The sequence below is a fragment of the Carassius auratus genome, chromosome 35 (assembly GCF_003368295.1).
Source record: "Carassius auratus strain Wakin chromosome 35, ASM336829v1, whole genome shotgun sequence".
NCBI lineage: Eukaryota > Metazoa > Chordata > Actinopteri > Cypriniformes > Cyprinidae > Carassius > Carassius auratus.
Genome location: NC_039277.1, coordinates 14,909,279 through 14,937,059, shown reverse-complemented (window position 1 = coordinate 14,937,059; position 27,781 = coordinate 14,909,279). Strand labels below are relative to the sequence as shown.

At 36.8% G+C, this 27,781-nt stretch overlaps 1 protein-coding gene and 1 long non-coding RNA gene across 4 annotated transcripts; one reads left to right on the top strand and one right to left on the bottom strand.

Moving 5' to 3' along the window:
* Positions 1-57: 57 nt before the first annotated feature.
* LOC113054545 (uncharacterized) lies at positions 58-11,183 on the top strand. Its single transcript, XR_003277399.1, has 3 exons — positions 58-1,295; positions 8,231-8,499; positions 10,580-11,183. It is a non-coding gene; the product is annotated as an uncharacterized LOC113054545 (long non-coding RNA).
* On the bottom strand, positions 3,516-26,907 carry antxr1b (ANTXR cell adhesion molecule 1b). Of its 3 annotated transcripts, none has more exons than XM_026220159.1 (18): positions 26,358-26,907; positions 23,326-23,397; positions 22,864-22,935; positions 22,482-22,563; positions 22,367-22,400; positions 21,595-21,674; positions 21,234-21,302; positions 21,007-21,087; positions 20,825-20,885; positions 20,506-20,604; positions 17,907-17,976; positions 16,888-17,089; positions 16,307-16,402; positions 15,709-15,750; positions 12,417-12,512; positions 12,162-12,329; positions 8,253-8,333; positions 3,516-6,050 (listed from the first exon to the last, which is right to left on the bottom strand). In XM_026220159.1, exons 1-18 carry the CDS (start codon positions 26,510-26,512, stop codon positions 5,604-5,606), a joined length of 2,007 nt encoding a protein of 668 aa, XP_026075944.1. In that variant the 5' UTR covers positions 26,513-26,907; the 3' UTR covers positions 3,516-5,603. The 3 variants fall into 3 exon arrangements, with proteins under 3 accessions (XP_026075944.1, XP_026075946.1, XP_026075945.1); XM_026220161.1 differs by having other exon boundaries at positions 17,011-17,089; XM_026220160.1 differs by lacking the exon at positions 26,358-26,907 and adding an exon at positions 23,760-24,750.
* Positions 26,908-27,781: the final 874 nt, after the last annotated feature.

Sequence of the window (27,781 nt, the reverse complement as noted above, 5' to 3'; positions counted from 1 at the left end):
TCACTGAATGAAGAAAAAAGATATTTAAAAGTTCAAAGCTAAGTTTCCACACACTGTTAATAGGCTTTAAGAAAACTAAGGTTCACCTGTGGACCAGCAACTCTTTTTATTAAGTGCAGTTGACATGAAAGCTGTGATGAATGCACATTTGCTCTTTCATTAATGAAGCACAGGACATATGGAGTATTGGCTAGAAACAACACTAAGCCATGAAGCAGCCCTGGTATTGAAATAACAGCCAAAATGCTGCTGTTAACCGGCTCCAGCTAAAGACTGCTGGCAGATTCCACTGCTGTTTAAGAGCTCAACAACTTCTTAAGTACTTCATATCTTTTGAAGTTGTGTAAAAGGGATTCTGAAACTGAATGGCAGCATGAGCCGCCTACAGATTGATTTCATATATCAACCTTCACCTTTAATTGGTCACTTTATTCTGTTCTTTGAAACACCAGAGAAAACGGAAACATCAAAACACGCAAGTTGCTTTTGAAGCTAGAAGCCTTTAAACACCTCTGCATCTGAAGCAGAACGGTAGTGTATTCTCTGATTTATGTAAATCCATCAGTCTCCTCCAGTATATTTTTCTTCATGTGTCCATAGAGCTTCTGCCAATACCACACTGTGCCGCTAAGACAAGGATACAAGACAAAAATCCCTTTGAGTCTCTTTTGAAAATTCAGAAAAGATGAGCGTCTTAAGTCTCCAAAAGGGCATTGAGGTTCATCAAACTGCAGTTCTCAGCCCTCTGTGAATAGACACTTTCATTTGTAATAGAAAAACTTTGACTTGGCTTGAACTAAGGTTGTATATAGACATTTGATTTTATGTAAATTAACATTCTCTTTATTTTTCATCTATAATGTGACGCGTAACACTTTTAATAGTTTCTCCATTAGTTTTGTGGCCAATTGTCCCTGTGAATTCCTGCACATTTTGAGCAACACAAGAACAGAATGGAATTTTCCACCCTGTGGATTTGTGTTTGAAAACCAGTGCTTTGTCTCCTGCTTCTGTCTATCATGGTCTAATGACAAAGAGTAAAAGGTCATGGCAATTTGTTATAGTGGTGGTCCTGCAAAAACAAAAACTGATCATCATTTATAATCTTAACTGTAATAATAAGAATGAAAAAAATAAAGTTTATAAGCTATAAAAAAAAAAAAAACTAAACATCTGCTAAATGCATAAATGTAAATGTATTACAAACTTCTTGAAATGTTTACTGCCTTTTCAGGAGGGGGGATGCAACCAGGAATCAGTTACAGCATTAACCAACCGTGAAGTCATTCTGACAGGTCAGTCTGCCACATCTCAGTGCGATTGAATCTTTTATCCCTCTCTTAGGCATTTACTACACTTGGCTCTTGAGAGCAGAGAGCTGATGTCAACAGCCACAGGACTGTGGGTCTGTCTGCTTCTGAGAAGATTGTTACACAAATCAACAAACAGGCCACAAAGCCTTTGTGACGGAGACAGATAGGTATTAATAGAGCCAGAGACCACTGCCACGTTAAGATCTGCAATAATAAACAGCATGAAGCCCTGGACTCAGGGATGCTGGAAAGAAGTGAATCCCACATTTATAATGTATCATCTATGCTATTATGCTTCTGTAATTATTTCTATTTTCTTTGGCAAAATGCACAATACTGTGTTGATCACTTAATATTAACTTAAAAGTTTAATGACTGGGCAGATGACATGAAGAAGCCTGTGTTTAGCTGCACTTTAAACAGACGCACGCTATAATCCATCATAAAGCTCCCGATCTGTCTGAAGTTCAGGGGATTTTGTCCATGTGTCTAAATGATTAGAACACACACTATTTTATTATTTTAGACACAGTATTTTAACTGAAGCGCTGCAAGCCATGCTCATTTTTTCTTGTCAGCTTTGCCATAGGATGCAAGTCATTATTGCATTATGTATTGTATGGGAGTATGTGCAGCATAAACTTTTTATCCTATAAGCAAGTAAATGTAAATTTATGCTCCTGTAACTAGCTACTGAAAATTCTGCTTTACTATGCAGGATTACATTACCTTTTAAAATACATGAAAACTGAAAACAGTTATTTAAAATTTTTATAATATTTTACAATATTACTGTTTTAATTGTTGATCAAATTAGTGCAACTTTGAGTATAAGAAGAAGAAAAAGAAAAAAACTTAAACCCTAACTTTTGAGCAGTAGTGTACACCAGCCCTATACATTTCTGGAATTATTGCCGTAACCTTTGACATTAACCAGCAGAAAATTGCGGAAGCTGTTTAGAGCAATAAATTGGTATTTTTCTATGAATTACCTTTAAGTGAAGTCAGCCAAAGAACAAAGTAGTTTGAACCCTGTTGACCTGTAACATGTATAAAGTCAGTCGGGTTCTTTTTAATTTAATGATGGCTATATGTTCAGCACAGGGGCCCCCGAGAGTTAAAGCCCCAGGGCCTCTGATTGTGAGGTTTTGAGGAGAAAAAGGAATTTCACAATGTACGAAAAACTGGACAAATTAAAGTCTTCATCAATCAACAATTTTAAGTGTGTGTGTGTGTGTGTGTGTGTACTTGTTTTTCTATTCTGGTGGGGACTTAAACCTGAATACACACAGACTCATGGGGACTCGTGTCACATTGGGGACCTAAATTGCGGTCCCCACGGGTAAACAAGCTAATACATTACACAGAATGAAGTTTCTTGAAAATCTAAAAATGCAGAAAGTTTCCTGTGAGGGTTAGGTTTAGGGGTAGGGTTGGTGTAGGGCGATAGAAAATACAGTCTGTACAGTATAAAAACCATTACGCCTATGGAGAGTCCCCACAAGGATAGCTGACCAGACGTGTGTGTGTGTGTGTGTGTGTGCCAGTGGTAGAGCATTGTGCTAGCAGCGCAAAAGGTTGTGGATTCGATTCCCAGGGAACACGTTAGGTTAAAAATGTTAGCCTGAGTTCACTGTAAGTCGCTTTGGATGGAAGTGTCTGCTAAATGCATAAATGTATTTATATATATATATATATATATATATATATGATAAATTAAAGTGAAGTGCAATCACTTAATTTATCCTGTTTCCCACATAAATTTTAAGCAGCACAACTGTTTTCAACATCGATAAAAATCTGAAATGTTTCCTGAGTAGCAAATATAATCATTTCTGAAGGATTATGTGACACTGATGATTGGAGTAATGCTGATGAAAATTCAGCTTTTTCATCACAGTTATAAATGGCATTTTAAGATAAATCATAGTTCTTCTAAATTGTAACATTACCTCACAACATTAATATGTATTTTTTTGATCAAATGCAGCACAAGGGATTTGATCATAAAAAAAATTAATAAAATAAAATCTTGCCAAACTTGAACAGTAGTGTATTTCAATGGTAGTGGTCATTTGGTTATTTATTAACTTTAATAAAAAGTTGGTTACCAAACCAGCAGGAATTGTGGTACTTACCAAAAGCCACTGAAAGCATGCTAATGTTCTGTTAGCCCACATGAAAAATGCTGACACAGTAATATTAATTCCAACATTTAATTGAAGCGTGTAAAAACATGCTCTTCGTTAAAAAGGAATAGCCTGACACGCTCTGAACATCTGTAACAGCTCAAGCACAAGTTTTAAACCCAGCACGAAAAACAACAACAACAACAAAAAAACAATGTTCAAGGTAAAATGAAGAAACAGAATAATTCAAACTAAAAATCACAGAACTGCCATATGCTTAAATGAACAGTTTAAATAATTATTAAAATTTCTGTGGTAATTTACTCAATATCATACCATTTCAAACTTGAATGATTTTCTCTAGCAGAATAAACTGGAAAATATACGAAATGTCTTCAAAACATTTGGTGTCAGTAGGGGTTTGGAGTGACATGAGGGTCAGTCAATTATACCGATTTCATTTTTGAATGAACTATCCCTTTAAATGCAGCACTTGCAAACAGCACAACAATAGACATTTTAAATAGAAAATCATAAAGTACCTTATGAATACTGATCTATTCTTAGCACAGCTGTTTGGAAAGCATCCATATATACAAAACAAAAGCCTGCATCATTCCGCAAATCTTCATCCAGATCGTAACACGAAAACATCCACCGCGTTTATTTTTCACGTCAGTCACACAATTTTCTTTGGAATAATGCTGTTCAGTCAAGATGTAGGCTAATCCGGGAGGCCAATTCATTCTCAATGGGTTGCAAGAGTAGCTGTTTTCAGTTTATGAGTAAAATATGGTTTGTGGTTAACTTAAATTGAGGAAACTTTCCTATGTTATATAAGGACAACAACGTTAGTCCGATTCTCATGGTAGATGCATGTATGTAGCAACTTGTGTTTTTAAAGCAAGACACCTGGTGAACTGTGTGTAGTTTATTTTGAACAATGTCAAAGTCTCTTCAAATATTAACACGCGTCTTATTTTACTCAAATCTGGAAATTCCCTGGGGAATTTAATGGACATGCTAATTCTCTCCTGGGTTTTAGCACTACAGGCTGAACTCTTTGAGTAGTTTTGTCATTGTTTCCATCCATTCATGCAGTCACTTGAATCCTGCCATTTTATCCTGCAGATGTTTTCTTGACATCTTCAAAAGGCGTCAGAGCTGAACCGGATCTCTCAAGTACAACAGGACCTATATTACAGCTGCTTCTCGTTCAAACTTTTCTAATGCATCTGCAAAGCTAAGTTAAGATGCTTATAATGATGTCAATCATTTACAGTCATTATGTACTAACACTGGAGCCAGTAGGCATTGAAATATGGCTATGAATATTAAAATGCATTAGTTTTCAATTATTTAATGGTCTATCGTCAAATTCCACACTGAAAAAAAAGAACGATTCATTTGAAATATATATAAAATAACATTATGTAATTTGCATTAAACAGTCTAAATATAATACAAAATAATAAACTTAATATGATGCATATTTGCCAGTCATGCATAAATGAAGCCGGTAAGATGCACTTTTTAATCAATTTATGACATCATTTTGTCTTTTTTTGGTCTTATTTAAATGATCACGAATAATCAAAAAGCATTTGTTCAGTTTCTTTAGAATCAACACAAATAATTAAATTTATTAATTTAAAATGGTTGAAATATGGCTAGCCGTGAAACAAACAATAGCCTATTCAATTAATTACAAATGAGTTTGATTGAAAGTATTTTTATTTATAGATTATAAATATATAAACCTAGTTACTGTGTAAACGCATTCAGTTTATTAGTACTAGTACAGAAATCCTACCAGTTTTTGCACGACTGACAAATATGCATCACATTAAGTTTATTTTTTCATGTGAATTGTGCAATCCAAATGCAAGTCAATATGTAAATTTAAAAATCTAAATGTTTTTTATTATTATTTTTTTTATCTCTTTCTGGTTCTTTTGCTCTGACTCTTTTTGATGTTCTGTTAATTTAAAACCACAAAACATTTTGCAAAGAACATGGCAAGTTGAAAGTCAACAAACCTCAAACAACTACATAAAGGTGCAGTTTTAGATATGTTTGTCAACCAATCAGAATCAAGTGTGCAATAATACAGTCGCTGCCACCTTAAATCCCATCATCAGCCATTGTCATTTAGATCTACTCAGTCCAGGTAGCACTGCGGTTCCTCAGGGCCTGGGCGTGGTGGTGGACGAGAAGGGGGCGGGGCTCGTCCCGGTGGAGCTGCCTGAGGGGGCGGAGGCAAGGAGCTGGCTGACAAGGGTGGTAGGAAGCTTGTTGGTGGTGGCGGTGTGGGTGGACAGGGAGGCAGAGTCACACTGATTGTCAGACAGGTAGGAGGAAGAGCTCTGGCTGGAGGTGGTGTGTAAGGGGGAGGGGTTATGGCTGTTGGGGGTGGGGTTGATGGCAAAGGGGGCAGGATGGAGGTTGGAGAGTGGGCGGAGCAGCGCGGGGTGGGCGGCAGGGTGCCCTGTGGGACAGGAGGGCATTGGCTATGGGGGAGGGTGTAGATATGGCTGGAGGGGTTGTTGTAAAGCGGGTATCGAGGGGGCGGGTAGGATTTCACACGGGTAAATTTCATACAGCGACCCTAGAGAGTCAAACATTTAAAATCAATTCATTTAGAAAACAAAAATAAAGTATTCAAGGAGTCAAATAATTCTTTTCTATTGAGAGTAATTGGTAAAACATGTTTTTTTTTTTTTTTTAAGCCATGTATTTCTGAAAACCTTAAAAGGTGTTGATGTGTAAATGTGACATCATAAACTGTTATTCAAAAGTTGATAATGTTTCTTGAGCAGCAAAGCAGCATATGTGATGTCATTAACTCATTGGGGTATATTTGTATCATACATTGTATGGGTCAAAATTGTTGATTTTGCTTTTATGCCTAAAATAATTAGGATATTTAGTAAAGCTCTTAAGTAAAGATAATATGCATTGTTAAGAAAGTTCTTCATTTGGAAAATTTTAAATGCAAATTTTCTCAATATTTAGATTATTATTTTTATTTTTTTGCACCCTAAGATTCCAGATTTTCTAATAGGCCAAATATTGTCAGATCCTAATAAACCATACATCAATGGAAAGCTTATTTATTCAGGATGAAATCTCAGCTAACTGGTTTTCTGGTCCATTGTCACATTCTACAGTGGTTTCTGAAGGCTCGTGTGACACGAAAGACTAAAGTAATGACACTGAAAATTCTGCTTTGCCATCACAAGAATAAATGGCATTTTAAAATATATTAAAATGGAAAACACTTATTTTAAATTGCAAATAGTATTTCATAATATTACACAGTAAAGTACACAATAAGATTTTTCAAAAAACAACTAAACATTTTACAGCAAACTTTTGAACATAAGTGTATATTAATATTTTCTGGGGGGTTTTTTAGGTCAGGAACTTTAATTTCAAGGCATGCGTTTTGGGAAGATTATTAAGCATGTATATTGCTTATGTCAAACTCTAAATTTTCAAGATGAAGGAAAATCTGATTTCTTATGACACCTTTACGAGTTTCTACTTGAAAATAATTTTTATTCCACGGTATGGCTTTGAATTATAATGAAAGCATTCGTGAGATGAATTGAGTACAGCTTAGTGTTTTGTGTTATATAGTTCAGTGAAGTTTAATATAGCTCTAAAGAGTCAACAGAAGCTCTTGTTTGCCTGTGAAGATCCAAAGCAGTCTCACTGCTATAATTTTAAAGGCCATCTGATTTCTCTCCAACTTTCCTTTTCTGTTAACCACAGCAGATCAGACACCCCAAAACTCCCCTAAGTGCATTCTTCTGAGGGACTGGGGAGGGTGGTTAATGCTTTAAGCAGACTGCATTCCTTTAGGCAGGAGCAATATTAGCAGACTGGTCCCATTGGTCTGAAGCCGAGCCAGTGTCCCGAGTACTTTCAATCTGCTGCTATTGCACTTATTGCTAACAGCTGGCCTTCTTTCATTCTCAATATACCTCACGATGTTTTTCATGTGTTCCTCACAATCTGCTTGCAACTTTTTGGCATTACCTTCTATTGCCTTATGTGGAAACAGAATTTAATGTGTTTTTCTAACTTAAAAATATTGTCATCGAGGTAAGAAATAAACACAGCTGAGTTTATATTTCTGAATGTCTACGCTGTATAAGTATCATTTAAAATAAATTGGTTTGATAGGAAGTTTATTTAATAAAGTATACACTACTGGTCAAACATTTGGAATAATAAAGTTTTTTTTCTCTTTTTTTAAGAAGTCTCATAAGCTCATGTTCTTTTAAAATAATTAAAGATAACTGTTTTCTATTTGAATTTGTGATGGCTGATTCCTCTGATGGAGTTTTCATTCTAATACGCTGATTTGTTGCTCAATTAATAAATTTTTTTTCTTGGTGCTAACTCCAAACCTCTTAGTGTACCACGATTTCCACAAAGATTTTAAGCAGCAATTGTTTTTAACATTGATAATAATAAGAAATGTTCTTCGAGCAGCCAAACAAAGCATATTAGAATGATTTCCGAAGAATCATGACTGGCGTAATGATGCTGAAAATTCAGCTTTGTGATCACAGGAAAATATTACATTCTATAATATATTCAAAATGGAAAATAAATATTGTAAATGATGATAATATTTCACAATATTACAGTTTTACTGTATTTTTTATTGAATAAATGCGGACTTCTTAATCTTTATTATTCCAAACCTCTTACCTGTAGTGTGCACATGCCCCAAACTGACAGCACTGTTAAAAATATGCAGCATCTGTGTTACAGTATGTATGACACCATTGGTTACCTTCTCTCCTGGCTGAGGTCTCATCACTGACACGCGGTCATATCCTCTCCTAAGCCACACCCACAAGGCATCCAGTTTCCCCTGGAAGATCCAAACACAAACACTCAAAGAGATCAACACTTCAAAGATTCAAAGCACCCTGGTGCCAATTTCAAGCTGCAAAACACTTCATCAACAAAGCAGACATCATTTTCAGGAGAATCTGAAATTGACTACACAGAGCAGTTCATACAGACAGAGCCCTAAGGTACTCATCTCTGGAATTTCATTTTATGCAGGTTGTTAAATTATGATTTTCCAATTTCTTGTCTGGATCAAAGAAATAGAATAAGCTGGCAGAACAGTGTCAGCTCCTAAAATCGGAATTTGGTGGATCAGACATCTGACTCCAGTTCTTTCAGTTCAATGAATATTAACATTTCTCATTAATTGGCTGTAAAAATAACTGTTTAATTTATAGAAGACAGTTTTTTTTTTCTTTCATATACTACTGTGACTGTCCTTGGGTATTGAGGACTGTATTGAACAGCATGAACAGCTCTCTCTCCACCTTCAATACCACGACTTAGGTGCCCTTGAGCAAGGCATTGAACCCCCAACTGCTCCCCGGGCGCCGCAGCACAAATGGCAACCCACTGCTCCGGGTGTGTGCTCACAGTGTGTGTGTGTGTTCACTGCTCTGTGTGTGTGCATTTCGGATGGGTTAAATGCAGAGCACAAATTCTGAGTATGGGTCACCATACTTGGCTGAATGTCACTTCACATTTCATTGAGTGCCACACAAATAAATTGAAATCAATTATTAATGTATTTAATAATTTAGTTTAATGTAACCATTAAAAAAAAATTGAATTTATTACTAATGTTATTTACTTATTTGCATTAACTGGTGCATTCATTTGTTAATTCCACATAAGAAAGGAAATCAATTAAAATAATTGAAATTATATGAATATTGTTTTTATTGTTACTTTTGACTACCATTTTAATCATTCATTAAATTAACTTCATATTTCTATTTATTTGACTTTTTTTATTAATACGCTGATTTTAAGTGGTGCTCTGAGCCACACAGTAATAACTAAATGATGATGTTTGCATTTTGTAAAAAAATTCTTAGAGAAGCTTTGATGGATTTCCATTTATTATTATCATACTTACATTAAACTTAACAGATTGAAACAGTTTTTAGTAAACAAATGTGTCCAATATGGAAAAAAATTAAATATTTCAGTGTAGCTCAACAGAATATTACCTGTCGAAACCTCCAATCGCACGCTGAGGTAAATAACTGTGTTCCTTTAGAAGTTATTGGTAACATTTGTCACACACTGGCCTGGATAACATCACTTCATTACTCAATTAAATGGAGACTTTACTGAGAGTAAATATCTTGAATATGGGTCAAATAAATTTTGTGTTTTGCAAAGTTTGCTGCTTCAGTATTTGTCGATTTATTTTACAACATATTTCTATGGTTTACTGAAAAACAATGATAAGCAGTTAATACATTTTAAAGGCTTTTATTAGCGCAAAAAAAAAAAAAATTGTGTGCTTCTTTTTGTCCGCTCGCCTTTTGAAGACCGACCACAGGTTCTCTATGGGATTGAGATCTGGGGCGTTACCTGGCCACAGATCCAAAATTTCAATGTAATTATCTTCGAGTCACTCTTTTATCACTCTTTCTTTGTGACATGCCGCTCCATCATGCTGGAAAATGCACGGATCCTCACCAAATTGCTCATGGATTGTTGTAAGAAGTCGCTCTTGCAGGACGTTTTGATACCATTCTTTATTCTTGGCAGTGTTTTGGGACAGAATTATGAGAGAGCCTGCTTCCTTGGTTAAAAAGCAACCCCACGCACGGATGGTCTCAGGATGCTTCACTGTTGGCACAACACAGGACTTTCAGATGCAATATTCCTTGCATGTGCGGCCATTTTGATGCAAAGTGATGATGGCTGCACGTGTTTTTTGGAGGTACCATTGCCAACGAGAACATAATGATTGGAAGCGCTTCTTCCCTCCATCAGTCTGCTCTTACGATCTATTTAGTATGATAGTGATGTCACCTGAGTAGTAGGCTATTCATTCACATTTTCACATGTGCTGCTGATATGATTAGTCAATGTTTTTTTGTGAAAAGTAACCCAAAAAGCTTTAAGCAATTATTTAAAATGCTTCTTATCACTCCAAAACAGCTTAAGTAGCAAACTTTGCAAATCACAATATTTAGGCCACTGCCAAAACGTTTGGCCAAGAACTGTACACAGAATTTCTCTTTGTTTTTCCTCAACCTGTATATGTGCTTCATTTCTGCCTCTCAGAGTGGACTGACACCCAGCATAATCCAGAGGAAAGAAGGTGGAAGAGAAAGAGAAAAGGAGTTTGTTTTGTTAGGAAATGGACCAGCTCTGCAAAGCTCATCTCCCTTGGGTCAGCTCAGTTCAGAATCTGGTTTATATTAACCCCCCGCTTCCATCTGAGAGAGACATTACGAAACAATACAAGAACTGCTTCCTGGACTGACTGAGACCACCACAACAGCACACGCCGCTTCTTCTGAGCTCCTTCCAGTCTTTCAATGAATAATCACGTCATTCGTTGTCAGTCAGATGACCGTACGCATACCGTAAGCATGACACCGTACTGGGTTATAGCTGCTGTGTATTGTGTTTATTTGTGAGGACATACTGGCATATGAAGATTTCCTGCCTTTCCTTGTATTAATTCAAAACTTTTACGATGCCATCCCTGGCTTAATTATACCAGCATGAATTTTCCTTCTGGTTCAGGCTGGTTAGAGATGCTTTTCTTCTTGTCACTGGTTTGCCAGCAATGACATGCTGTTCACCAGTAAAGCATGGTGAATTAAGCACCACAAAACTGTCATCAAATATAATATAAGATATGTGACCCAGGACCACAAAACCAGTCTGACGTCGCTGGAGTATATTTTTAGCAATAGCCAAAAAAAACAACAACAACATTGCATGGTCCAAAATTATAAAATTTTCTTTCATGGCAAAAATCATTAGAATATTAAGTAAATATCATGTTCCATGAAGATATTTAGTAAATTTCCTACCTTAAATATATAAAAACGTAATTTCTGATTAGTAATATGCATTGCTAAGTATCGTAGGGACAACTTTAAAGGTGATTTTCTCAATATTTTTTGTTTTGCACCCTCAGATTCCAGATTTTCAAATATTGTCAGATACATCAATGGAAATCTTATTTATTCAGCTTTTAGATTGTATAAATAATATTACAGAATTTTTTTTTTTTTTAATTTAGAAAAAAAGTAAAAATAATTACACTTAAGACTGGTTTTGTGGTCCAGAGTCAAATCTAAGATATAATATAATTTAAACAACTTTTATTTTTATTTTTTTTTATTTAACATTTTTTAAGTGTAATTGTGTTTTGTATATCCTACATTGAAAAAAACTTAAACAATTGCTTTTAAATTTTTAAATACAGAAAGATTTAATAGTATATTCTTATAATAGTATAGTATATTCTCCAATAATCTTTGTTTTATCTACAACTTTGAAAAATTGTCTATATTAAAACCAACGTAACTATATTACTGCACAAGCCAATGAAGAACTGATAATTAATAATCTCATGTGTGACTTGACTAGTTGTGTAAAACAGACACACAAAACCATAATATGAATGTATCAATTGTAGGCCCCTGATTCTAATCAAATTGTAAAGGTTTTATCTTGAGGCATTGGTAAATAATCATTGCTCTATAAGAGAATCAATGAAAGCACTCCCCCAAAATGCGTTTGAACATTTAATATGTCTAAATGTTATGTAATATTTGTTTATATGCTTAATGTGGTGAACTAAACATGTGGTTTCTCTTCTAGGCCCCCTCAAAATAAACTGATCTACCTTGATTGGTGAGTACCACTTCTGATGGGAGATGGGTTTCCGCATGCCGTTGTTTAGAGTCCTTGTGGTCGGAAACTCAAACTCTTGCTCTGGCATCTTCACCCGAGCATTCTTTGCCTTCTCCAGCTTGGCTCCTTCTTCAGTGGATCCCTTATCTCCCCAGCGCACCTGGACTCACACATACACGTTCACATCATTGCAGCGGACTGGAGCGAATGGAAGCGGTTCTTTTCTGTCCTAACACCCTTGCCTTACTTCCATCCTTTTAATGCCACCAACTCCTCTCCCACCATAATACGAGGCGTCCACCGTTGGCCATTTTTTCTTTGGGTTGGCTTCATCCTCTTCATCCTTCAGAGCAAGACAGTCTTAAGTACACATGGATTATCGATTAAGAAACCTTGCAGAGCGGGTTTTAATAATCAAGAATTGATTGAATTGTAATTATATGCCAAGTTCCATTAGTTTTAAATTGGCACTAAAAAACACCTTCAATATTCAATATTTACTATGGCTTACAAAAAAGGGGGATGGATTAAGATGCTTTGGCTCATGCTAACTAGCCAAACTGAGCCTGTTATTATCAGGCACTAGAGAGATGATCTGGAGTGTTTAGAAGAGCTGATTACATATGAATGCATCCTTTGTTTAATTGAATTATGCTCAAGGGTGCTCAAGAATGAAGTCATTGTTTATTCTCATGAAAACAGTCTAACACTCATTTATTCCAAGCACAGACAGGAAATGATGTCAGCATATATCTGGATTTCATAGATCTTAACAAATCAGACGGAATCAGGTTTCCATATGTTCCCCCGCAGTCTGACTGCAACCGTTTTAATGAGGTCGGGAGAAAGAACTTTCTGAGATGAACTTTTAGAATGAGCTTGGCTTATTGATTTTTATTTTGAGTACTACCCTAGATCTTCGGCAGAAACAGAACTGTTATGAAGTCTGATGATGATTCTTGCTAATGATCCAGCACTGTCTTTAGGGTTACATTTTAACGTTAAATTGATCAAAAATAATAACTAATTTAGATGCAGCTTTGAACTGTTTCCATGTGTGAACTGTAATGACTTTATTGATAAATGGATAATAAGAAGGAACAAAAAAAAATGTTGCATTTGAAAATTATTCATCAAATATACTGTTACATTTTAAAACATTTTTAAGCATGAGTTATGGGGGGGGGGGGGGGGGGGGGGGGTGAAATGCTATTTCATGCTGAGTTTTTTACACTGTTAAAGAGTTGGATTCCCATGCTTAACATGGAGAAAGTTTCAAAAATAAAGTTGTACGTTTGAAGGAGTATTTTTGTTCCCAAAATACTCCTTCCGGTTTGTCACAAGTTTCGGAAAGTTTTTTTCGAGTATGGCTCTGTGTGATGTTAGATGGAGCGGAATTTCCTTATATGGGTCCTGAGGGCACGTCTGCCGGAAGAGCACGCGCTCCCGTATAGCACAGCACTGAGAGGCTGTGCACAGACATTCACTGATCAGAGCGAGAGCGTCGCGAAAAGTCACAAAAGAAGTGTGTTTTTGCTTGCCAGGGCAAGACAACCCTGCACAGATTACAAAAAAAAACAGCATGAAGAGACCAGTGGATGGAGTTTATTCTTACAGAGCATTTGTTTGTTCCCTGCATTTTGAAGATGCTTGTTTTACAAACAAAGCCCAGTTTGACGACGGGCTTTTTTGCGTATCGTTTATTTCTTAAGGATGATGCAATCCCAACGAAAAGGGGTCACGATCGTGTGTTGGAACGGCAGGCGGTGAGTAAAACTGCTTAAAATATCTCTGCCTCCTTGTTAGTGCGTCCGCCTCCCATCGGAGACCCGGGTTCGAGCCCCGCTCGGAGCGAGTCGTTGCTGCTGCTGCTCTCGTTCAGTTTCAGCCTCGGGATCTGATTTTGGATCATAAATAAACGGCTGAATCTGACTGTTAGCCATGGTTTGTTTTGGATTTTCCCTCACGGTAATGTCACAGCTTCCACATGATCTCAACACAAAAGTCTACTGGCGCTCGTGATTCTTTAGCTCCGCCCACACGTCACGCCTCCAGCCGGTCGTGTTTATCCGGGAAAAATCGGTACAGACTATCTTTCTCTTATAAATATAATAAAACTAAAGACTTTTTGGAGTTATGAAGGATGCAGTACTACTCTATATGCACTCAAGATTAACAGGATATTGAGTGAAAACAAGCATTTCACCCCCCCTTTAAGTTTTGGGTGGGTTGGTCAGATTTTATTAAATGGTTTTGGAAAAAGTCTCTTATGCTCACCAAGGCCACATTTATTATTATATGATCCAAAATACAGTAAAAACAGTAATATTTTGAAGTATTATTACAATTTAAAATAATTGTTGTCTATTTTAATATATTTTAAAATAAAGATATTCCTGTGTTGCAGCGCTGAATTTCCAGCATCATTCCTCCAGTCTTTAGTGTCACATGATCCTTCAGAAATCCTTCTAATATGCTGATTTGCTGCTCAATGATTATTTATTATTATTATTATCAATGCTGAAAACAGTAGTGCTGGTTAATATTTTTGAGGAATATGGAATAATTTTTACACCATCATGACCCATCCCTAGTACTGTACAGCACTGTTGATCTTTCTGAAGTTGAGTTCAGATATACATTTTTAAAGTGATGAGGGCAGGAGTTTATACTTCCACTGCAGACTGACACCTCAGACACAGAAAGACCTGCTCTAAGCTTCTGGAATTTCCTGTTTTGAAGGAGCAATCGGAGACTTGGAAAGTGGAAGAGCCACAACGTGTCAAGGTTGAAATGTGCTGTGGACAATTAAATTGTTCTCAAAAATTCATAGCGTAGCAGTACAAAAATTCCTCAGCAGTGGAACTGCTCTTTGTCTTTTCGTCTCCATGTGTTTACTTTTATTCTAGTCAAAAAGGGTAAAAATCGCTACAATTCATCGACATTAGAGGGTGGATTTTCAGCTGAAATTCGAGACCTTTAATCACATCATTTTCTGACACTCTCTGCCTTTTGTCACTATCAGTTTGGCACCTGTGGCCACATCTGTGAAAACTTTGCTGAGTAAATGTTTGGAACAAATGTCATTTGGCGTCTCCTCACAGGCAAAACCCTCTGATTAATATTTGTTCCACAAAAACACTGCTGATCCTACCAAGACACCAAGGCGTAGCATTGAAAATCTACATTCAATTTGAATTATTATTTGCTAAAAATCTCCCTCTCCACTTCAGTTCCAGCTATTCAGAATGTGATTTGAGAGCTACGGCAGAGGGGTATATTTTCATAGAAGAATTACTTAAATATAGCACTGTTGCACAAAGTTATTGTATGGCTTCAGCAAAAGTATTACATGGGTTCATAACGACATGAAGGTAGGTAAATGATAATGCAATTTTCATCTTTAGATGCATTATTCCTTTAAAGGTACTAAGTTACTTAATGTTCAGGTTTGAAGATGGACACACAATCAGATCCCCCCCCCCCAACATCTGGCTGTGTTACTGTATGTGATCTTGAAGTGGTTCAGGATCTCTTACCGAACTGTCGTCCATGACTGGTGGCGGCGGCTCATGGATGATCTGTTGAGATAAGAACGAAATGAAATTGTCTTAACACTAAAATGTCTGAAACCTTTATATATAATGTCTGGAATGTAATTATGTCTGGTAATGCACTGTATAATGCATTTTATGATCTCATGAATAACTGTAAGCAGTAATAATATGCATTATAATAGTCACATTCTAATGCTTATCTATTATTACACATTTAGAAACTAGAATACATTAAAAAATATGACAAATCAAATCTGCAACCAAGGAATATGCAACTACTAGAATGCATATTAATTTCAGTTACTTTGTGGAAAGAAGTACATTATAAATGCCTTTATTTTTTGATGTTGTAGCCCTTAATGTCACATGTATCATTTTTGAAGGAATGGAAATCAGATTCAATGGAAATGTTATTTATTCCATCTCACTTCTTAGAAAGAGTTTTTGAGAAAAGACATCACTGGGCACAGAAACTGCTGGAAAACCACTTTTGAGCACTGTAATAACTGGATTTCAGGCTCTGAATGGGGTAACTTTTGAAAGAGGAAGCTGAGATGAGGGGCTCCAGTGCGAGACTTACCACTGTGCAACAGATGGGCCAAAACCACCAGAGTGTGGCCATAGTGATCAGCAGCAGCAGTATCAGCAGTGCTATGGCCAAGAACGTTCCGTCGGTCTGAAGGACAGAGCACAAACACACATCCAGTGGAGGTTTATAGTCCAAAGGACCTAAACATTGGATAATCTTCCTCATGCCTCACTCAAAACCCTTCTGGATGGGGGTCCACTTGAAAATGTGCAGTGTAATGTAATTTAGTCAGAGAATAGTATAGGAGATGCTGCAAGCTTTTTAAAACACTATCTTGATCTTAGCATGAGGGACTATGCCAGGAACCCCTTTAAAAAGACATATTCTATTCAGTTTTGTTTGTTAAACCTTATGTGAAGTCAAATATAGTATCTGGTGAAACCTGTAAAAAAAGTTATATTTAACTACACAATACACAAAACTGTCACAATGGCACATTCTGCACCGTGTTGATTTGCGAATGCATTTGGCTTCCACAAAAATGCTGTGATCTAACAGTTTTCTCTCGGAATGGGACCCCACCAGACGAGTGTTAATTTTTAGAGAGGGCAAGTAGGACAGAATATACTGACTGTGTTCAGAGGGCAGACTGAAGATGGAGCTGAACTACAGGTACTGCCCAGTGTAGTGGTACTGGCAGTGGCTCTGCCCAGTGTAACAGTGGCACTGCTGCCCTGCAGGGTTACTGTACTCACACAGCTGACAGTCGTGATGGTCACAGAACTGGAGATAAAACTCAGGCCGTTGTTCATACTGACATGGAGGGAGGCAGTCCTATGAACGAAACCGAGAGAGACAAAACTGGGCTGACTGTCTCAAAAGAATGATCCAGTCAGGAAATATCTTTTCTATTATATTTCTCAGTGCATTTAACACATTGACCATATTTAAACCCATTCTGCAGATTTTCCTGCTGAATACAAAAAAGCGTTCCAGTTGTGCTAAATTACATCTAAAATACACTTAAGTGGTTGGTAAGAATTTTTTTTTGTTTTTATTTTTTGAAATGTTCACCAAGGATACATTTATTTGATCAAAACATGTACAATACAGTAAAAAAAAAACAATAATACTGTAAAATTTCAATTTAATTTGTACCTTTTTATTGTAATATCATTTAGTGTAATTTATTCCTTCAGTCTTCAGTGTCACATGATCCTTCAGAAATCATTCTAATAGGCTGATTTGCTGCTCAAGAAAAATGCAAATAAGAAAAATTCCTTTGCTCATTTCTATGTAATGGGTTATGCAGGAACATCCTTTTACTGCTTCCACTGTACAGTAAAATGTGACTACATGTTTTTTTTTGTGTGCATTATTTCTACAGTAAAGTTTCATAGTTAAGTTTAATTTAGGTTAAAATTATGAACATTTACAACAGTTATGACAATTAATTAACAATATTAAAGCATTTACAATGCTTCACAAGCAGTTTAAATTGAAAATGCATGGTTGCATGGGAGAAGAGTTACTTTGAGAGCGCTGGGCGTCTTTCTGTCCTATATTTTAATTTGGTTTTGGCTTGTGTTTTTCTCTTTCCATTCTAGCTTTATTTGCTTCAGATGAAGAGAAAGTTTCCAGCAACACTTACGTTCCCTCCTCCCTCAGTACAGGCGCTGGGCAGAGCAGGTATGTGTCTTCAACTACCAGAGGCCTCTTCACTGGAGAATAACAACACACAGAAACAGCAGCAGATTGGTGAATGTCCTCCGGCTTGAAATCTGTGATTTGCTATCATTTTACAAGGTGTTTGTGGATAATCTAACAGCAGCTCAACATACTGAATAGGCCAGTCTGAACCCCCCTTACAAAAAAAAAAAATAAAAAAATAAAAATACACTGCCATTTAAAAGTTCGGAGCAAGTAAAAAAATTGTTTTTAAAGGAATAAACAATTTTTGACAAAGACTAAATAATCACTAAAGACATTTATAATGTGTAAAAATATTTATTTTTCTAATAAATGCTGTTCTTTTGAGCGTTCTATTTATCAGAGTCATGAATGTACCATATTTCTCTCTTGATTCTTTTTCACAGAGAATGCAATATTAATAATATATTATGGACAAGGGACTTTAGCCAGAAGCAACTCTCTGACCTGAAAACGGTCATAATGATGGATTTGTTTCTCATAAACAAGCACTTTTTTCTCTTCACAAGACATTAATTGATGGAGTAGTGTAGATTACTTGTGTATTATTGTGATGTTTTTTATCAGCTGTTTTGATTCTCATTCTGACAGCACCCATTCACTGCAGAGGATCCATTACATTTTTCCAAATATGTTTTATTGAAGAAACAAACTCATTTACACCTTGTAAAGCTTTAGAGTAGGCTCATTAAAAATAAATACATTCAGTTTTCGATATTGATACAGATACCTGTCCGATACCTTAACTTCGATACCATTTCCTGAATGATACTTTTTTTTATACCAGTTGTATAAAATCTGTTTGAACAAGATAACATTACACATTACCTCAAAAAAATTGAAAACAAAATGTTTTTACAGATTTAAAGTATAATTTCCTGAGCCACTGAACAAAGGAGCAAAAAAACAAAAACAAAACAAAGCATTTAACCAACCAAAATTTAAACAACATAAATCAGACAGTGCCAATAGTTTAAAAAAAGTTCAAATAGTTTTCAGTTTCCACATCTTTTAGTACTTTGAAGTCAAACACCTATTGATCTGCAAATCGAAATGTAGTACCGAATGACAAGACTTTAGAATTTTTCGATACTCAATATAATGGTATTTTTCGATACTCAATGGCTGATACCCTGCCCTACTTGAGAGTGAGTAAATTACGGCAAATTTTCATTTTTGGTTGAACTATTCCTTTAATACAGTATTCAATGGCATGATGCTGGAGTGGTCTGGGTGACTGCAAGGGTGTATCTGTATAGTTCTTAGACTGTTTTTGGGTGGTTGCTTACTGGCTCAAGTCAAAAGAGTCCACCCTCTATGATATTTTGTTTTGCAGCTATGACTCAAGTCCCTCTCTTATTGTAAATCCATCGGGTGTTGTTGATCATTTACTCATAAAATTATACCTCTTCCAAATAAGCCGTATGATTTGAGCTGTTATTCATGCTTGTATCATAGTTCATGAAAAGTTATGCGCAGAAGTTTGAAAAGCCACTACGTATAGGTAATAGTGATGTTTGCCTTCGCAATAACCTCTAATAATTATTTTCAGATGAAAAACACAGAAACTGTATTGCATACCCTTACCATTTTGGTTCAGCCTTAAACTAAAGGGCAGAATTTATATTCTCTTGTCATTTTTCCCACATGAAAAATGAGAAACTGGAAAATGTTTGACTCCTAAGTCTATTTATCCTGGCCTAGACCCATGCACACACACTGGTGAGATGGGCTTTTTTGCATTCCCCCATGCCACCTGATATTCTTTAAGTAAAACAGCAGCTGTGAGAGAAGGATAGATGTTCAGAAATCATTAGGACATCCACACCGCAGCAGACCGATTTCTAACCATTTGCTTCCAAGATAAATCCAGCATTCCAAGCGCTGTGCGTTGAGCCATTTTATTTGTTACTCAATATAACAGTTATGCAGGAGTTGACTATGGGGAATATAATTTGTCACTATAACCTAAAAGAATTGAAATTGTTTGCCTAAATGTGAACTAAAAGGTGCTTTTCATTACATTGGTTTAACTCTGCACTTGCTTATCAAACTGATACATACGGTATACAAAAAAACTAAAACCATCGAATATCTTTAACAAAAAGTCCTGGTAATATTTTCCATGGTGTGTTTTTAATGGTGTGTGGATGTGTGTTTGTGCACATGTGGTTTGCGTTGAAGTCAAGTCTTGTGATTTACAAGTGCTGCGGCCAAACTTTTTCGGGCGGCAAGCTAGCTCACGTCCCATTGTAGAAAACATGACAGCCATACTGATATTTGGATTTAATTGGTTTCTTAACCATTACAAGGACAAAAACAAAGCTATCTGCACTGCCACATGAGTGAGCACATTGCTAATGTAGCTAGCTACATTTGCCAGTGAGTTTAGCCTGGCCTGGACTCTGGAAACTGAAGGTTTCTATCCGTTGAGGAGATCACTGTTGGTAAGCAGCTAATGCTAACACAGGATAAAGTTGTAATAATTCAGCAGCTGGCAGTGTAAGGAACAGGAATCGTTCTGTGCTGTTTTCACTTACTCACGGTGAGGGTGTTGTTTATACGGAAGCTGCAAAGAATTCTGTTCACATCGCGGGCATGAAGGAATCCGTTCCCTCGAACTACCACCTCAAAGGATTCTGGGATAGAGGAAACACATTGTGTTTGATGTTAAATACATGGTGTTTCCTGATAAAATTCAGGGCTCAGTGGTAAGGATTTTTTCTACAGGCCCAGTCGGGGCAAGGGTTAAAAGTTTTGTTTTTGTTTGGTCCAACATTTTCATTGGCCCTGCCAAAAAAAAAAGAAAAAAAAGAAAAAAAGAAACAGGTCTTTGCTTCAGGCCTGATGTCTGTTTACCTCCTGCACAAATACTTGAGGGCTCCACAGCGAGGATCTCTATACAGGATCTCTTCAGGATCTGAGGTAAGAAGAGACAAATGCATTTATATTTTAATGTTCTGTGCAAGACATACATGTCCTTTTTAAAGGAGCATGTCATTGCTAGTAGCTGTAACTTAAACTGAATTCCATCCGCTCACCGAATCAATGACGCCTTGCAGGGCTTCAAAGCCATCATTAACTGGAAAGACGTGATCTTTGCTGTCAGCTATTGTTGCCAGCTGCGACCAAATAAGAAATCATGAAAAATGCTTCTGTATTCTTTTGTTCTTACATTGTATTTCAAATACTGGAAGATCAAGATTGTGGTGACATGCTCACAATGAATAGCCATATCATTCTGACCTCTGTGCAGATGCCACCTCACCTGGGTTTCATTAAAGTCTTTCACTCCAACGCAGTAAACAGAGGCTCCCAGCTGACGTGAGCGATCAGCCTGCCATTCGAACACAAAGAAAGGGATCAGAACAATGTATTGGGTTGCAAATATGGGGTCATTAGAGTCAGTTCACGTGAAATATCAGACTGTGCAAATATGATCAAGATAATGAAGGACACACAGTTTGAGAGAAAGAAGGTTTATTTTATAAATAGCTGCTCCGTTTGCGGGTAAAGTCACAGCTAAAGATTGCTGATTTGAAGTTCATTTTTTTTTCATGCTCAGGGGAGAGAATAGGAATAGGAAAATATGTCAGTTCTGTAAAAGTATCCAAGGTCTAGGCTCTCACCTCTCTGGCTGCCAAGTCAAATTCATTCTCGCGCAATTCTCCATCTGTCAGAGCAATGATGACACTCGCTGTGCGGTATCCTAACAGCAGAAAGAGAGAAACTAACAGTCACAGAACCTCTAAAACTGTACAGAGCATGAATAATTCAACAACTTTCCAGCATTGGAGATTTATTTACTAAAAATAGCTGTCTGTAATTTCTTAGAGTAGACTGAAAGAACATGATCAGAGCTGTTTTTGGTGTTTACCATGTACATGCAAATCCCCATGTTAACAAACTCTCACGTTTATTACTGACTTGTCTTTGTAAAGAAACATGTAGCTTTGGAGCCGCTGCTGTGAAGCTGTACCAGGGCTGTACTAAGGGGGTGCAACTGGTGTGCTCGATGAGGCCCAGCAGAAAACGGACCCCGGGGGACCGCCCTCCCTATGTGGCACCAGGCCCCACATCAGCTAAAGATGGGCCCGTACTGTACAATCATTTCCAGTGTGAATAAAGCACATCTTGCACAGTTTTCCGAAAAACCTAAAATTTGCATGTGCAAGTCTTCCACCCACGAAGTTCCCTCTCGCGTTGAGTTATTGAAATCGCTGTAGGCCATATTTCGTAAATATGACCACCTCTTAATTTAACTTTTGAAGTTGTTGTAGCACTGTTGAAAAGCATAATATAGTAGACTATACTTTAAAAAAATCAAATCAATCTAAAGTTTTAAAATGTCTGTTCAATGTCATCTGTCACCTTAGAAGCCATCTAAATGTGATAACGTACCATCTCCCGTTCCATAGTATATTTGCTCGCTTGCCTAAAAAACACATAGATATTTGTTTCAATGACCAGTGCTTTTGTTCTTATTTACTTTATTGAAAGAGGAAAAAATTCTTACCCTCTGAAAACCTTTGTGCATGAAGGTATCTCCACCTGGTTGGACTATCTGAAGTTCCTCCAGCCCAGCACGAATCTGATCCCTGGACATTGAATTTTTGCTGTTTGACATTTTGTACTGCTTTTTGTTTAACTAAATAATAAAACGTAGTTAACAAGATAGATAAAAATGTATGCAATTTTTTTTTTTTGGACCAGCTAAGCCAGATCCAGCATTAGGCTTGGACCAGCATGGGAATGAGTGCTCCCTGCTCTTCTGGATTTGTGTAATAAACACAAGATACAAATAAAAGTGACAGCAGGTACACAGAAATCAAAGTCATCCAAGATATTCAGTCAGAGTTAGGTAGTATGAAATCACAGTATGTGCTCTGAACGCTTGCCTGTCTTCTGTCAGTTTCATCAAGATCCTTCCCTCCGTTGAAAAGACTATGAAGGACATACGGAGCTGGGGGCTGAAGACAGAGCATAATCGGTAAGATTTTCTTTTTTTAATTTACAGACCATTCATGATATTTATGCTGCAGTTGCGCTCAAGCTGACATTAATTGGGCCTAATATGTTTTCCATTATACTGTAGCGTTTTATTTCTTCTATACAAGCTGTCATGTCCTTAGTATTTCAATTGGCTTTGCAGTTTTTTAATTATATGTTGTGATATTTTTGGACAGTGGCTGGTAACTCAAAATTGTTTACTGCAGTGAAGATGTTTTTTTTTTTTTTTTGACAATTTCATTTCAACCTCAACAGATTTAAATAGATTATAATAATGTCAGTAAACTGATTGCAATAAAACAACAACAACAACAACAAAACTATGCAACGTGAGTTTCTTCCAGAATCACCTGATGAACTTGTGTGCAAGGTGATCAACAAAGTAGTAGATCTCATTCCAGTGGTGCTGTACACTTCCAGACCTGAGAATGAAGACGGGTTATGTCAATGAAAATACAGATTTATGCATTAAGGATAAAATAACCATGCAGTCGTCCACAATTTTTTTCATTCAGTAAAAAAGTGACTAAAAATGTATATTAATTACATTAGGTAAAATATCAACCCTTTTCACAAAAATACTAACTTTTCTTCATATTTGCTTAGTGAGTGTTTTAGTGATATTATTGGACACACTATATCAGACAAAGTAAAGGTATGTTCCTCTTTTTTAGTGTTATTTATTATTTAAACAAATTAAGTTTTTTCTGAAAATGTATTTTTTCGTATTTTGCTTAAGCGTGTTTTACCTTTTTTTTTTTTTTTTTGGACACACGTCACTTACTTTGATATTTTGACATCTAATCCAATGACATTCATTAAGTGTTGCTTAAGAGTCCAAATACATTCTTAGGCCACTGTAAAAGAAATCAACAACTTGGAAGCATAGAAAGTAATGGAATTAACACATATAATGGATTTTGCACAGTTTTTCAGTGCAAGGGGTAATGCCGGTGAATCTTAAAGGTATGATTTCGTCAAAAACACCTTTTGCCTCATTGACACATTGGGAAAGAGCATCACAAGACATCACAGATCTCAGAAGGTGCGACATTTATGACTGCAGTCTGAGACATTACATCATCGGCCACAGTAATGTACCGACCCTAGTTTTGAGAAGAAAAAAAAACCTCTTTCACATGATGACTTTATGTGATGGACATAAGGATTAATCTGCTTGTATGTTGTGGTGGTGATTCTTCACTTAAATGACACCCTCCTGATTTAAGGATTATTTCAAGATTCATTGCAGATTTACATAGCAGTATGTCCTTGTCCACAACAGTCTTAGAAGTAGCTTCTGAAACAGAGAATGATATCTGAGCAGCTAGTAACTAACTCTGTTAAGTGGGCTTCTTTAATGGCTCAGCTTGTGTAATAGTTCATCTGGCCGAGCAATTGTGGTGGAGACAAATCAAAAAAGAATGCTAGGCTTACGTAAGCGACGTCAAAGCCATCCAAAGTCAGTATAAGCTTTCCTCCGTGCACATCCACCCCCACAAACACACCAGTGCTGCTAATTCTGTCTTTAGAAATTCAACAGATGGTGATGCACGTTTATATTTAGAATTCATTTTTATGTAGATATGGACAAGACCAGACCTTTCAAGATCCAGACCAAGACTAAATCGTCTCTGTGTTTAATTTCAGACAAAGATATAATTCAAGAACCATGAAAGGCCATGCATTTCAATGAACTGGTAAAAAAAAAAAAAGACTGAACTTATTACGGCATTCATTTGAAACACTGGGTCATTTTTGTACAGTGGTCATTTAGAACTATGGATTTCTGGTAAATTCTCTGTAATACGTCACCAACCTTTAGTTGAGGTCATTATCACCTTTAATGCTTTTGAAAGAGGTTGATGTTTTGTCTGGGACCATATTCCAAGAGGCAGATGCAAGCTAAAGTTTATGTCTAAGACCCAGTCCACATTCTTTTACTGTAAATAAAAGACTACAGATGTATATGAATCACAGTCATTCAATTAGAAATGAATTTATTTGAACATTTTGACATGTGGGAAGATCATCTTGAGTCTCGAGGTGTTTTCTGTTGGTCCAGAAAGCTGGCTGTCCATTTTAATGAGACAAATAATTTTTTTTTTCTCAATGTATTTCAGAACCACTTGCCAATCTTGTGTCTGAGACCATAAACTGAGAAATATCAACATTGTGCTTGTACTCTGCACTGTTAAACTTACATTGTGAGTTAATTCTTTGCAATCATCACTGAAAAGACTTTCCTATTGTCTGGACTGTTGTCCTGCACAGCGATGGCATTGTTTTAACCCGAGATTTGCATGCATATTAAATGAATGTACTCTAAATTCATCAAAGGTTTTTCACTGTTCACATGTCTCTTTTTCATTTTCATTTCATTTGTGTTCAGATGCAAACTCTGCCTCAAAACAACTCTGTAAGGCTTTGGAACATCTGGCCCTGCTGGTGAAAAGGTTCAGCACACGAGAAATCCAAACACCCCTGAACGCTATCCTCAGATACCCTTACCTTCACCTCATGATAGCCGCATCAAAATTCTGTGCTTTTCAATGAAATAATGGAAAATTATTTCAGATTTTTGTATTTGTTATGGAGCCGAATATATTAAATATTATAAGCAACCAAACCCAGGGCAAACCATCATTAATAGAGCCAGACAAAGGAAAATAATCCTTTAAATCCAAAATATCCCGCAACCATAGTGTAATCTGTAAGAACTCTCATAGTGTATTTTTCAACACTTTTAAAAGCTGACTTTGGTATGCAGTTTTTTTTTTTCTGCTTCTTTTTTGTCTTTGCCAATCTCTTTCCGTTTTCTGGAGGTGGGTTGTTATCCTCATAGTTACTATTTTATGCTAAATGGTTCCATATGCATCCACATAGCTGTTAAAACATGCAAAAGAAGATCTAGTATTGCAGCACAGTTCTGTGGATTAGGGCTGTGCAAGCGGAGCATGTATAATTTAGTAGAAGTATATACATATGAGATGACCGTGTATATGTTTTCATGCTTTCTCACAAAAACTGCCTAGGTGATACAGGAGCTAACCCTCTAAAACACCTACAACATGCTGCAGAGAATAGAAATGTTAGGTATATTATTACATTTCACCTTCATGTTGCAGATGGATAATGCCAGATATATGGGCGCATTCAAACCTTATGATTCACACTTGATTGGCAGCAGCAAGAGCATGAAAGACTGTAATGATGCTCCATGCTGCCTGATCTGTCTCGTGGGAGACCTAATAGCTATGAATGCCTGCTTGACTTTTGGCCATCTAACCAGCAAGATTCTCAGGTGTCATTTCACAAGACACTCTCAAAGCTAATGGTAATAATAATAAAAAAAAAGAAACAAACAAAAACAAAAACTCACTTGTCCAGCACAAAGTAAAGGTCAAATCCTCCATAGCATGAGGACCCAGCCTCCCAGCGTTCATAGCTCTGTCCAGCACAGTGGCTGAGCCCCAGGATAAACATCACAATCAAGACTATAAGCAGCCTTTCACCTCCACGCCAGTCCATGGACATTATTCCAGTCTGGTAATTGCAAACTTCCAAAAGTCAATGGCAATTCCCAGCAAAGCCTGAAACCAAAACATCCAAGTTCGGTGGAGATGATTTCCTCTGCAGCCTCTGTAGTCTCTGATCCATCCAGGTTGGAGCAGGTCTGGTCTCAGTGACGGTGCATGTCTGTGGCAGAGTCCCAGAGCTCCAGTCAGACCGGCCTGAATCACTCCCTCACAAAAGACACACGCTCAAATAGCTCTAATACAGCTGTGCTGCTGTGCTGCCACAGATGTGTCTCAGGCTTCTAGAAAAGCCGGCCCTCAGTGTGCCCTTGAGGCATATGTTGAACGTGACTCGAGTTCATTTGAAAACTTCATAAAATAATTTTATTCTGTCTGGTGTTGTCTGTATCTCTGTGAAACTGGGGATTTATCTTGAATAGGAAAGGGGAGTGACATGGATACTTTATGAAAAAAACGTGGAAAACAGTTTTACTCTCTCTCTCTCTCTCTGTTGCTCTCTCATTTCCAAAATGGTTTTTTTGTTGAAGGTATTTTTCTTATCTACTGCCACAGTGTGGTGACTTTCATAAATTCATTGGTAGCAAAGAATCGTTTATTCCTGTAATCATTGTTTGTTTTCTTGCAAGAGGAAATTTTCTACAAATTAATTTAATTTAAATAATAATTATTTATAAAAAAAATATATATTTAAAAATTAATAAACATTACTGTATTTTTTTTCCTTAGAATAAATAAAGAATCCTGAATTGATTATTCTTATGAACCAGTTCTTTTCAATCAACCAAAAACGTTTTCCTTGCGTAACCCATGTTCCCTGAATAGTGAACGAGCCACTGTAGCTGTGATGCAATGGGAGTGGTGCTGAATGTCTGAAAAGCATGTATGAAATCGTGCCAATCCATTGGCTGATGACGCAGACTACTCCTCAACAGTGATACATCACTCACCAAATAATAGTGAGCACATCATCTACTCCACTGAAAAAGCTCCTCTTCTGAAAAAGCCTCTTCACAGTGCAAGAAGCTTGGCAGTGATTGCTGTGTCTTTTTATCTATTCAGGGAACATGGGTTACACAAATAATCTGAGACATTCCCTTTCCCAGGTTCACTCAACACTGTGTAGCAGTGATGTAATGGGAATGATAAAGCACACATGCCAAGCTAACCACTGCTGCATCTGGCATAAAGAGTAATAACCAAACTAAACTCAGATGACTGATTCATGTACAAAGGGCCTGGGAACCAGCAGCCACATCCTATTCCAGGT

Excerpts from the sequence above, each read along its gene's own strand:
- antxr1b (XM_026220159.1), bottom strand. The coding sequence starts at position 26,512 with ATGTCCATGGACTGGCGTGGAGGTGAAAGGCTGCTTATAGTCTTGATT. Across the intron at positions 21,088-21,233 it reads AAGACTTTAATGAAACCCAG|CTGGCAACAATAGCTGACAG; the intron begins GTGAGGTGGCAT and ends ATTTGGTCGCAG. Across the intron at positions 20,886-21,006 it reads TGCAAGGCGTCATTGATTCG|ATCCTGAAGAGATCCTGTAT; the intron begins GTGAGCGGATGG and ends TTCTTACCTCAG.